General features: G+C 43.2%; 1 protein-coding gene across 1 annotated transcript; it reads right to left on the minus strand.

Annotated features, from left to right (window-relative positions):
* Positions 1-10,572: 10,572 nt before the first annotated feature.
* LOC121541982 (claudin-4-like) lies at positions 10,573-12,973 on the minus strand. Its single transcript, XM_045208175.1, has one exon. It carries the CDS (start codon positions 12,456-12,458, stop codon positions 11,784-11,786), a length of 675 nt encoding a protein of 224 aa, XP_045064110.1. The 5' UTR covers positions 12,459-12,973; the 3' UTR covers positions 10,573-11,783.
* Between the last annotated feature and the right edge of the window lie 939 nt (positions 12,974-13,912).

A 13,912-nucleotide genomic window follows, 5' to 3' on the forward strand; every position in this document is an offset into this window, starting at 1 on the left:
TTGGTTTGACAACAAAACATTAGGCAGCCAGTCAATTGGAGACAGACTCTCCCTCCCCCTCCCCCTCCACCCACCCCCATACCCACACCCAAACACACACACACACACACCCCTTCTCACCCCCTCCTTGTAGGAAAGCCAGAGAGGGTAACAGTAGCTCATAGTGATGCGTTCCACAGAGTCTGTTGTCCTCACTGAGTGGTTGGGCCTGTGGCTGTCTATAGGATTTACTGTGGCTACATATAGGATTTACTGTGGCTACATACAGGCTTTACTGTGGCTATCTATAGGATTTACTGTGGCTACATACAGGATTTACTGTGGCTATCTATAGGATTTACTGTGGCTACATACAGGCTTTACTGTGGCTATCTATAGGATTTACTGTGGCTACATACAGGATTTACTGTGGCTATCTATAGGATTTACTGTGGCTACATACAGGCTTTACTGTGGCTATCTATAGGATTTACTGTGGCTACATACAGGCTTTACTGTGGCTATCTATAGGATTTACTGTGGCTACATACAGGATTTACTGTGGCTACATACAGGATTTACTGTGGCTATCTATAGGATTTACTGTGGCTACATATAGGTTTTATGACCTCACATAGAAACAAACAGACACACACCCAGGCAGAGCAACGAGATGTCATCGTTTCCCTTCACAATGTGAGTTTGCGCCCAAAGTGCTGGGCAATCATTTAAAAACAAAGTGCCAAGGAAGGCATATATCGACATCCTCAGGAGCTTTTCAAGCATCTGAAATCGAAGTCTATTTCTAGGCTGGGCAGATACACTCAGGGCTCTATTTTAACAAACCTAACACAATGGTAAATCTTAGCACTGACAAAAGCGTTATAGGTTCGGGGGTGTGTCAGAAATAATTTTTGCTATTTTTATGCTTGGTTCTTAATCAAATTTAACGAAATGGGGGGAAACTAATCAAGGTCATCAGGCACAAATGGCACATCTCTCCTTCCATGGGCACTGTGCTTCATTGCTGGATAGGCTGTGCTTCCGCTCTCAAAATCCATGCCATTATCAACTGCTTTACATGAAGACCTGCTTTTTGTGGACCTTAAGACTTCCCATTAGTGCTGCTTGAAATTGTCACTTTTGTGCTTGTTTTTAAGGACACACCTCAAATATTGCCACTCCTGCCACCATAGCGCAAGCTAGCTGATGTTAAACAGGTCAAATGCCAAACCTGGCGTATAGGGCTGGAAAAAGCCAACGCCCCAGTTTTTACATGACAAAATTGCAAAATAACGTGTGTTTGACACTTGCGCCTCCTTAGCACCAGCCCAAAAATTTTGCCCTCAGTCGCACTCACGCAAACAAGCACGCACACACAGCAATAAGCCTCACACTGTGATTCCCCTAGACCTACTGTGTAGCAAAATACAAAATTACGTTTTATGATGGTAATTTCTTACAGTAGTTTCTTGGTTCCTTGACTCTAACGGTAATTCTTCCTTTGTGTAATTCTACCTTTGTTTGTTTCTATGTGAATTAGAATGTATTCATAAAAGACAATCCGGAAAAAGGCTAACGTTGCTGTCAGAATTGTTGAGACACTTTATTATTTATTATGTTGGCCTACTTCCTGCTGCCACTTGGTGACATAGCCTTCCACAACCAGCAGGTTTCTGTGTCAGTTCCTATACAGAAAGATTATGCGGGAAAACATTCCCAGATCCCTGAAAACCTGCAGAACTGCCCTCTGAGTAAATATGACAACACAGAGAGAGAGAGCGAGAGAGACAGAGAGCACAGACACCCTTAGCACACACACTATGTACTCCTCTCAGTATCGGTTACACACTCATATTATACGGCCAGGCAGCCTCCATATACCTAGTGACACATTAGAAATACCATGAAAAATGTAACCCACACTTTGTATAATAAAGTCAGTTGTTTTCTGTCATAAGCAGTTGAATAGTGTTGAATTAAAGTGGATATGTATTTGTATTGTGTATTGTAATTGTGATGGTGATGGAAGGCCCGCCCCCCCCCACAGTTGGTTGCCTGTGGTTACCGGTCTTTGGGGTATATCTCTCACAGAGAAAAACAACGACAACAACATTGAGATAGCTACGTTCACACATGAAACCTTTAACTGAACGAGTTTTCTGCTCTGTATGCATTTTAGTCTGTTGTGTTCGCAGTTGTTGTTAATCAGTCCATTGATTGGAGCACCTGAATAATCAACACAACAGCAGCAACAACAGTGGAGTGTTTTACATTCGACTAAACATACAGCCACTGACATTCTCCACAGGTCTGTATTTTCATAGATGATAAACTAGGGCTGAGTGTTACCTGATCATGTGACCTGACCAAAAACCTTATGTGTGCTGTGCCTATCCGAAGGCAGTGTTGGGGAAGCTACTCTGAAAATATAGTTTACCAAGCTACCAATTACTTCACACTGGAAGAAGTTAACCTAAACTAAAGCTACCCTTAATGCCGCAATATATAACTCTTTAGGTGACCGAATTGAATTCAAATAGAAATATGAGTTATAGATCTGTCATTCTCATTGAAAGCAAGTCTAAGAAGCAGCAGATTTTTAAGTTTAGTTTTTGCGTCTTTTACTTTCGGTTTTGCTGTCTGGTCAGAAAGAGTATGACAATGTTGTCGCCCATAGCATTGAAAGCAAGGGAAGCCAGTGAGCCACCCTTGAAAAATTGTTTTATGAAATAATAGCCAATCAGCGTTGAGCTAAACTGAGTGAGCTCAGCTGTGAATGGTCCTGGTGCACCAAAAAAAAAGTGTAGAGGGAAGCCAGTTTGAATTTGGCTTCGCACCAATCACACAGAGAGAACAATTAGCTTGGCCAATCACATCACATCAGAAGCCAAACGTCATTGACAGAAAAAAACTTGAATTGTTGCATCTAGTTGTGTCATTGTCCTCAGGTGGCCAGCTAGCTAGCTAAAATTGTCCCTTTCCTAAAATTAGCCATGGATGGCGATAGGGATTTGGAATTGTGGTTTTACTTAATTCTCTGTACTGGCCAATGATTATAATGGCAATTCTGATCCAACCATAAATTCATACATTGTGCCCCTGGCCTGAGAGGATGGAAGTTCAACATGCAGCTAGATGTAGAAGGCTAATGTTAACTAGCTGACCTGGCGTATCGTTGTCCATGAAAGGAAGGTAGGTTAGCAAGCAAGCATTTTAGCCAGGTAGCCAAGGACAACAGAAACGAAAAGCGTGTACTGTATGACAGAGTCATAGACCGATCAGGAAACATGAAAGAGGAGGATGGTACGGCCGTTTCTCTACAAGTAGGGTGAGTCTACATGTTTTTTCTGCTTGCATACACACACACACACAAACAGAAATCAGTACCATGGACAGCCATATCATATTTAGCGTACGTTGATTGGACTAAATCGTTTTTTTTTGGTATCTTTTAGTTGTCACTGTATTAGACTAAGCATAGGTGATTAGATGATGTTGAAATGTTGAAGTTGAAATGGTGCTGGAATAGTGGAGGCAGCGCCTGTTTTCTTTGCGACTTGAGGTAACTCTCTGTGGTTCTAAATCAATAGTTGTTAAGTAGTCCGAAAATGTCGGAAACATTACCTTGCTTGACCATGCTGTAGGTCATATACAGTTGAAGTCGGAAGTTTACATACACCTTAGCCAAATACATTTAAACTCAGTTTTTCACAATTCCTGACAGTTAATCCTAGTAAGAATTCCCTTTATTTTAAGAATGTGAAATGTCAGAATAATAGTAGAGAGAATTATTTATTTCAGCTTTTATTTCTTTCATCACATTCCCAGCGGGTCAGAAGTTTACATACACTCAATTAGTATTTGGTAGCATTGCCTTTAAATTGTTTAACTTGGGTCAAACGTTTCGGGTAGCCTTCCACAAGCTTCCCATAATAAGTCGGGTGAATTTTGGCCCATTCCTCCTGACAGAGCTGGTGTAACAGAGTCAGGTTTGTAGGCCTCATTGCTCGCACACGCTTTTTCAGTTCTGCCCACACATTTTCTATAGGATTGAGGTCAGTGCTTTGTGATGGCCACTCCAATACATTGACTTTGTTGTCCTTAAGCCATTTTGCCACAACTTTGGAAGTATGCTCGGGGTCATTGTCCATTTGGAAGACCATATGCGACCAAGCTTTAACTTCCTGACTGATGTCTTGAGATGTTGCTTCAACATATCCACATAATTTTCCTTCCTCATGATGCCATCTATTTTGTGAAGTGCACCAGTCCCTCCTGCAGCAAAGCACCCCCACAGCATGATGCTGCCACCCTCGTGCTTCATGGTTGGGATGGTGTTGTTCGGCTTGCAAGCGTCCCCCTTTTTCCTCCAAACATAACCATGGTCATTATGGCCAAACAGTTCTATTTTTGTTTCATCAGACCAGAGGACATTTCTCCAAAAAGTACAATCTTTGTCCCCATTTGCAGTTGCAAACCGTAGTCTGGCTTTTTTATGGCGGTTTTGGAGCAGTGGCTTCTTCCTTGCTGTTCTGCCTTTCAGGTTATGTCGATATAGGACTCGTTTTACTGTGGATATAGATACGTTTGTTCCTGTTTCCTCCAGCATCTTCACAAGGTCCTTTGCTGCTGTTCTAGGTTAGATTTGCACTTTTCGCACCAAAGTACGTTCATCTCTAGGAGACAGAACCCGTCTCCTTCCTGAGCGGTATGACAGCTGCGTGGTCCCATGGTGTTTATACTTGCGTACTATTGTTTGTACAGATGAACGTGGTACCTTCAGGCATTTGGAAATTGCTCCCAAGGATGAACCAGACTTGTGGAGGTCTACAATTTCTTTTCTGAAGTCTTGGCTGATTTCTTTTGATTTTCCCATGATGTCAAGCAAAGAGGCACTGATACATACATCCACAGGTACACCTCCAATTGACTCAAATGATGTCAATTAGCCTATTAGAAGCTTCTAAAGCCATGACATCATTTTCTGGAATTTTCCAAGCTGTTTAAAGGCACAGTCAACTTAGTGTATGTAAACTTCTGACCCACTGGAATTGTGATACAGTGAATTCTAAGTGAAATAATCTGTCTGTAAACAATTGTGGAAAAATTACTTGTGTCATGCACAAAGTAGATGTCCTAACCGACTTGTGGAGTGGTTGAAAAACAAGTTTTTAATGACGCCAACCTAAGTGTATGTAAACTTCCGACTTCAACTGTAACTGTTTCTTACATGCAATATGTTTTGTGGACTTCACCGGTTTTGTAATGAAACAAAAGTGTGGTTGAATTTATTCTGCCACTGTGTCTTCTTATTGTCTCGGCCTTTAGGCCTGTATATCACGGTGTCAATGCATATGAACTAACAGGTTATAGAACAAACAACGCAATTATCACAACACACAGGTTGTAATATGTAGCGGTGCGTGGGTAAAATCATCCCTGACAGTGTCTGCCTGCCAGATGGAAGTCTTTACCAGTGGGTGTGCGTGTGTAGGCTACCTGCCCCTCCCCCTGCCCCTCCCCTTTCTGAAGCGTAGTCTACTGTAGCCTACTGATGTTACAAGAGTGATTCAGAAATTAGTAAGAGAGATTTTTAATTAGTGATGAATGGATTAACTTTTTCACTGCTAGTTAAGTATACTATAGTTATCACGTTTCCATTGGATTTATTAACTAAAAAAAGGTAAGACATGTTTAACAATCTGGTGCCGCTCTGCACACTGCTAACTAGCTAGCTAGCTCGGGTCCAACGTTAAGCCAACTCTCTGAGGTTCAAAGTCATTCAAAGTTCTTCCATAAGAGCCTCAGCTCCGTAGGTACAGTATATTTATGTGGGCCTAATTCAGATAATGCATGTCATAACAAGATGCCCAGCGCTTCAAGCCAAGCCTCCTCTTCCACTCTTTCTCGCTCTTTCCCCACCCGAAGAAATATTCAGTCGCATCTCGCGCCCTTCACTTGTTTGTCCATCGCGCATGTAAACAACTATAGCTTGCCATGTAGCTACACCGCTACATGGCAGAAAAATAATTAACAACTGAAAACACTACCAAGATTAGAATGTAGTTAAACTACCACCAAGCTAACGCAAAGTGTAGTTAAATTACTAGTTGAACCACACGTAGTTCACTACTCCCCAACACTGTCCAACGGGTACTGCTTGGTAGTTCACTATTCCCCAACACTGTCCAACAGGTACTGCTTGGTAGTTCACTACTCCCCAAAAATCTCCAACGGGTACTGATTGGTAGTTCACTACTCCCCAAAAATCTCCAACGGGTACTGCTTGGTAGTTCACTACTCCCCAACACTGTCCAACGGGTACTGCTTGGTAGTTCACTATTCCCCAACACTGTCCAACAGGTACTGCTTGAAATGACACCGCCCTTGTCGACCTCAGATGACACACTGCATTTCCAAACAGAAGTAAACAGGGTTCATGACTGGCGCAATAACAACTACTTCACACTCAACATCAACCAAACAAAATAACTTCTCATTGATTTCCGGAGGAAGGCAGACCTAGTAAACCACCGAGTCCTGGGTGGTGAGTTTTAAGAACCTGGGAACCATCATGGACAGCACACTGTCTTTTAATGCCAACACTCAGAACATCAATAAAACATGCCAACAACGACTGTACCTTCTGCGCAGACTGAGACAACTGAATGTCAACAGCGGGATACTCTCCAACTACTACACCAGACTCTATGGGCTGTAGTGCAGGGCGCTTCAGGGCCTCTGATAAACAGGCAAGGGACAAGGACAAACGCGTCATAGAGGGCCCCACACACAATCTGGTCCAATGTTTTGAGCAGCCCCCCCTTGGAAGGAGATTAAGGGTCCCATTGTTCAGCAAGAATAGGAGCAAGGCAAGTTTCATTCCGTCAGCCATCAGTGGAACATAGGACAGATGCAGGCCCAATGCCTGGTCGGACAGTAGGCAGCAGAGACTTTTATTATGTGAAAATGTACACTAGCGTTCAAAAGTTTGGGGTCACTTAGAAATGTCCTTGTTTTCCATGAAAACATACATGGAATGAGTTTGAATAGGAAATATCGCAAAATGCATAGGAAATGTAGTCATTGACAAGGTTAGAAATAATGATTTTTTTATTGAAATAATAATTCTGTCCTTCAAACTTTGCTTTTGTCAAATAATCCTCCATTTGCAGCAATTACAGCCTTGCAGACCTTTTGGCATTCTAGTTGTCAATTTGTTGAGGTAATCTGAAGAGATTTCACCCCATGCTTCCTGAAACACCTCCCACAAGTTGGATTGGCTTGATGGGCACTTCTTACGTACCATACGGTCAAGCTGCTCCCACAACAGCTCAATAGGGTTGAGATCCGGTGACTGTGCTGGCCACTCCATTATAGACAGAATACCAGCTGTCTTCTTCTTCCCTAAATAGTTATTGCATAGTTTGGAGCTGTGCTTTGGGTCATTGTCCTGTTGTAGGAGGAAATTGGCTCCAATCAAGCGCCGTCCATAGGTTATGGCATGGCGTTACAAAATGGAGTGATAGCCTTCATTCTTCAAGATCCCTTTTACCCTGTACAAATCTCCCACTTTACCACCACCAAAGCACCCCCAGTCTATCACATTGCCTCCACCATGCTTGACAGATGGCATCAAGCACTCCTCCAGCATCTTTTCATTTGGTCTGCGTCTCACAAATGTTATTTGTGATCCGAACACCTCAAACTTCGATTTGTCTGTCCATAACACTTTTTTCCAATCTTCCTCTGTCCAGTGTCTGTGTTCTTTTGCCCATCTTAATCTTTTATTTGTATTGGCCAGTCTGAGATATGACTTTTTCTTTGCAACTCTGCCTAGAAGGTCAACATCCCGGAGTCGCTTCTTCACTGTTGACGTTGAGACTGGTGTTTTGCGGGTAATATTTAATGAAGCTGCCAGTTGAGGACCTGTGAGGTGTCTGTTTCTCAAACTAGACACTCTAATGTATTTGTCCTCTTGCTCAGTTGTGCACTGGGGCCTCCCACTCCTCTTTCTATTCTGGTTAGAGCCCGTTTGCGCTGTTTTGTGAAGGAAGTAGTACACAATATTGTACGAGATCTTCAGTTTCTTGGCAATTTCTCGCATGGAATAGCCTTCATTTCTCAGAATAAGAATAGACTGACGAGTTTCAGAAGAAAGTTATTTGTTTCTGGCCATTTTGAGCCTGTAATCTAACTCAAAATTGCTGATGCTCCAGATACTCAACTAGTCTCAAGAAGGCCAGTTTTATTGCTTCTTTAATCAGCACAACAGTTTTCAGCTGTGCTAACATAATTGCAAAAGTGTTTTTTAATGATCAATTAGTCTTTTAAAATGATAAACTTGGATTAGCAAACACAACGTGCCATTGGAACACAGGACTGATGGTTGCTGATAAATGGGCCTTTGTACGCCTATGTAGATATTTCATAAAAAATCTGCCGTTTCCAGCAACAATAGCCATTTACAACATAAACAATGTCTACACTGTATTTCTGATCAATTTGATGTTATTTTAATGGACAAAAAAATGGCCTTTCTGTCGAAAACAAGGACATTTATAAGTGACCCCAAACTTTTGAACGGTAGTGTAAATGTGTAACTTGTGTACTAACTTTCCAACGTTAGGTGTTCTGTGCCCCTACCTATCCAGGTTATGGAAAACAACTTATTTTTTCAATGACTACCTGATTGGTCAAGTGAAGTAGTTTATTGGTGTTAATATTCACCTGCGGCAGCACCTCTCCAGGCGTCTCCACTAAGCCATGTGCCTCCACACCTCTCAGGTCAGACCATAAGGAACTATTTGACTATTCAAATAGGGAAGCAGCAGTAGTCAGTCAGCCAGTCAGCCAGTCAGTCAGTCAGTCAGTCAGTGTCTTTGCCAGCCTGTCTCTGTCTCTGAGCCAGCCAGACCAGCTGAGTCACTGTGATTATGGAGCGTCAGTGTGTACGTGTGTGCGTGCGTGCGTGCGTGTGTGTCTGTGTCTGTGTGTGTGTGTGACCTGCATGAATACTTTCCTTACACCTCCACTTTGTGTGGTGTTTTCTTCCTATATATTGTGTGTAAACGCACCACCAGGGTTATTGAACCAATGACGGGTATGGTAGTCTGCTTTCCACCGAAACTGTTTAGATATGCTGTCAGAAAAAACACAATGTATGTGTACTTCTCTTCTCTAACCCACAACACCCTCTTCTCTAACCCACCACACCCTCTTCTCTAACCCACCACACCCTCTTCTCTAACCCACCACACCCTCTTCTCTAACCCACCACACCCTCTTCTCTAACCCCACCACACCCTCTTCACACAATGATGTGATGACAAAATCAGATTTATACGCCATAATCAGTACACTACTTACATTAAGTTTCATACATTAATTTCCTACTGAACCAAAGTACATAATTTAACATTTAACTTAATAGCAATGAACTTGACCAGTTCATACCAATATGTCATATTAACGGTATTTGCCAGAAATGTCAGATGCTGTAATTTAATGTGAATGTCTTCTCTCTATCATACATGGGTGAAACTGAAACTCTGGGAAAGTGTTTACTTGGCCGATCTCCAGCCTTTCCTCCTATCACTGTTGTTTACTCTGAAGGGAAGATCATTCCTGCCAAGTCTTTACCTCACTCTGAAATACATACACGTACGCACGCACGCACGCGCACACACACACACACACACACACACACACACACACACACACACACACACACACACACACACACACACACACACACACACACACGCACACACAGTCCCATTCAACATCCTATTTTCCCTAACCCCTAACCCTAACCCTAACCCTAACCCTAACCTTAAACAAAAAACCTAACCTTAACCCTAACCCTAAAACTAACCCTAGGTCATAACCCTAACCCTTAACGTAATTCTAACCTCAACACTAATTCTAACCTTAACCCTAAACCCCCTAGAAATAGCATTTGACCTCGAGGGGAATAACAAAATGTCTCCAATTGGTCCGATTTTTGTTCATTTGCTATGTGTGTGTGTGGACAAGAATAGTTAAACACACACACACGGTCTTGTATAACTGACCTTGTGGGGACACATAATTCAGTCCCATTCAAAATCCTATGTTCCCTAACTCCTAACCCTGAATTTAAACCTGACCCTAACCATTACCCTAACCTTAACCCTAACCTTAACCCTAGCGCCTAACCCTAAAACCTAATTCTAACACTAATTCTTTACCTTTAGTATTTGACCTTGTGGGGACTAACAAAATGTTCCCAGTTGGTCAATTTTTTTGGGTTTACTATTCTTGTGGGGAATTCTGGTCCCCACAAGAATAATTACACACACACACACACACACACACACACACACACACACACACACACACACACACACACACACACACACACACATGACCTTTTAGCACAGCTCCTCTATTTCACAAACAGTTAAACTAAACATACAGGTGAAGAAGACTGTACTTCCACATCCAGCTGGCATGGGGAAATACCTCCTATTCATTTGAGCATTTTTTTTATTGGGGAACATTAAAGCATCATATCTTTAATTTCTAAATAATGCACAAAAACACATATTTTACTGAACCGAGTAAAACATTTTTATTATATAAACTGTTTTGTATGAATCATCAAACTGTAAACACAATATTTCCAGGCAAACAGAGGTAAATCATTTACAGTACAGGAGTTGCACGTCCCATGGAAAGGTTATTAAGTTAAAAAGAGCCCAGACTGTCTGTCAGTGAATAGATTACATGTTGCAACAGTAAAAACAGATATGATATCAAAGTCCAAACTTAATCTGAGTCGTTTTTTTAATACAGGTTCACTCTATGGTGAGAAGATTTGCTTGTATTCTGTAGTTTACGGCTACTGTGCCACCTTGTTGACCTGACTGTTTGGTTGCCCCAGCAACCCTGCACAGTATATTTTGTTATTTATGTATCTTTTAAAATATATGTATATATTGTCCTAGTCTTACTGTACATATCTTGCATTGTTGAAACGTCTGTTGGATGGATTGGACTCTGACGTAACCAATTTAATTTACTATGTTTCTTCCTCTCTCTTTGGTTTTTAGACAACATTTCAAATGCAATACGCTATATGCTCTGCACCGTCCTACCTCTTCTTCTCACAGAAGTACAAAACCTAAAAGCTCTGTTTGACATATTTCACATAACATTTGGAAACACACACGTATGGAGGGATTCACACGATTCGAAATAAGAATAGCACACTGAAAAAGTTCCCAAAAAATGATATCAACATTTAGTTCAGCTTTAGGTCAAGTTGTGGTCCAGCAAGCCGTGACTTTTTATCACATCATCTATTATCTAATCACCTGTATTGACAAGATACAGTATATTGCAAAACTACAATAACTCTAGTTAATAAGAGCATTGTGGCCTATAGTAGTGCTCAGTTATGATGAGTATTTAGTATTTGATTAGGATCCCCATAGCTGTTGCTGAAGCACCTACTCTTCCTGAGGTCCACACAAAACATGACAGAATACAGAACATCAATAGACAAGAACAGCTCATGGACAGAACTACACTTAAAATATGAACAATAGAGCCCCTGACAACTGAGTCCCTGACAACTGAGTCCCTGACAACTGAATGTAAACCAGACAGAAGCATAAAACAACAAACAATTTTGTTTTGATTAGCGTATAAGGGCTTTTTCTCGGTCTCAGAGGAATAAGAGTAAACTTGATTCAGAGCTCCGGTCACCTCAAACCATCCTGTGCTTGAGACATCCCCCATCCCCCCCTCCGGCTTCACACATAGTCTCTCCGGTTGTAGGAGCTGGGGGCCATGGACCTTGGAGCAGCAGAATACGCCATCCGGTTCTGGGGGGGGATTGAGTACCTCGTAATGGGTTTGTCCTCCTGGGGAGGGCAGCTGCAGCAGAGGATAGCCCCCCCCACCAGCAGCAAAGAGGCCGCGGCCCAGCCCAGGTACAGCGCCGCCCCGATCTCCATCTTCTGTGCCGAGGGGATGATGGGGTTGTAGAACTCCTGGATGATGGTGTGAGCCGACCAGGACACAGGCACCAGCTGGGTCAGCGAAGCCATGATAAAGGCCACTCCGGCAGACACCATCACCTTGGCCTTCACCCCCTCCTCCTCAATGCAGTTGGTGCACTTGGCACCAATGGTAGCCACGAGGAGAGCTACGACCCCGAGGATGATGGTGACCACGGTGAGAGCCCTGGCGGCCTGCAGGTCCTGGGGTAAGGCCAGCATGGAGTCGTAGACCTTACACTGCATCTGGCCCGTGCTCTGGAACACACAGCTCATCCATAACCCTTCCCAGTAGACCTGGGCTGTGACGATGTTGGCTCCAATGAAAGCTGTGACCCTCCACATGGGCAGAGCACAGCTCACTATGCTCAGTATCCAGCCCAGCACTGACAGGATCACACCCACTAGCTCCAGAGCAAACGACGCCATCGCACCACACTTCTGGCTGAGTCCCACTTAGGATCAGGATGCCACTCCTCTTTCTCTCACTGTCCTTTGGTCTCAGTCACTCACTCCACGGACGTCTTGATCGCTTTCCTTGCTCTTCTCTCAGACCCTCACTTTCCAGCTGTGACTCATTCGCTCCTTTCTCAGTCTCTTTATTTTGCTCTTCTCTTTCAGGCTCTCGCTCGCTCCCTCTCTCCTTCTTTCCCTTTTGTTCTTGGTCTTACGTTTCTCAAACTTCTTCCTTTACATCTCCCTCACTCGTCTTGGTTGTGGCTATGTCTCACAATCTTTCACCCCACACTCTCTCTTTCTCTCCTGTATTCAGTCCTTTTCTCTTCTTCTCTCCTTCAGTCCTGTAGCAGCTCACGTCTCCCTTGTCTACGTATCCAAGAAGCCAAGCTTCTCACAGTGCGTTCTCTGTGTGTGTATCTCTCAGTGTGTTTACTCTCGGGTACAGATATCCAGTTTTCTCTGCCGTTGAGATGTTGTTCACTCTTATCTTTATATATTTTATTGCAGCCTGGTCAGACCCACCAAAGCCATGACATCACACGCCAGGGGCAGCCAATCAGGTGTGGCCTGGACACAGGACATTTTTACTGGAAGGGTGTGTGTGTGTGCTTGTTTGTGTGTGTGTGTGTTTGTGTGTGTGTTTCTACACATAAAAGGGAGTAGTATTTATGGGTTAGCCTTTAGCCCATAGTAGTGCTGTCCACTGTGGTGTTTATTGGTGTTAATGGGTAATAGGGGCTTGTTGTGTGGTTAATGGGTAACGTGATGGAAGTGAGACAGGGCTTGTTATGTGGTTGACAGGTAACGTGATGGAAGTGAGGCAGGGCTTGTTATGTGGTTGACAGGTAACCTGATGGAAGTGAGGCAGGGCTTGTTATGTGGTTGACAGGTAACCTGATGGAAGTAAGGTTGGCTTGTTATGTGGTTGACAGGTAACCTGATGGAAGTGAGACGGCTTGTTATGTGGTTGACAGGTAACCTGATGGAAGTGAGGCTGGGCTTGTTATGTGGTTGACAGGTAACCTGATGGAAGTGAGACGGCTTGTTATGTGGTTGACAGGTAACCTAAAGGAAGTGAGGCTGGGCTTGTTATGTGGTTGACAGGTAACCTGATGGAAGTGAGGCAGGGCTTGTTATGTGGTTGACGGGTAACCTGATGGAAGTGAGACAGGGCTTGTTATGTGGTTGATGGGTAACCTGATGGAAGTGAGGCAGGGCTTGTTATGTGGTTGACGGGTAACCTGATGGAAGTGAGACAGGGCTTGTTATGTGGTTGATGGGTAACCTGATGGAAGTGAGGCTGGGCTTGTTATGTGGTTGACAAGTAACCTGATGGAAGTAAGGCTGGGCTTGTTATGTGGTTGACAGGTAACCTGATGGAAGTAAGGCAGTGCTCGTTATGTGGTTGACAAGTAACCTGATGG

Source organism: Coregonus clupeaformis, chromosome 27 (genome assembly GCF_020615455.1).
Source record: "Coregonus clupeaformis isolate EN_2021a chromosome 27, ASM2061545v1, whole genome shotgun sequence".
Taxonomy (NCBI): domain Eukaryota; kingdom Metazoa; phylum Chordata; class Actinopteri; order Salmoniformes; family Salmonidae; genus Coregonus; species Coregonus clupeaformis.

What these genes read in the sequence shown, in the direction of transcription:
- LOC121541982 (XM_045208175.1), bottom strand. Translation starts at nt 12,458, where the DNA reads ATGGCGTCGTTTGCTCTGGAGCTAGTGGGTGTGATCCTGTCAGTGCTG.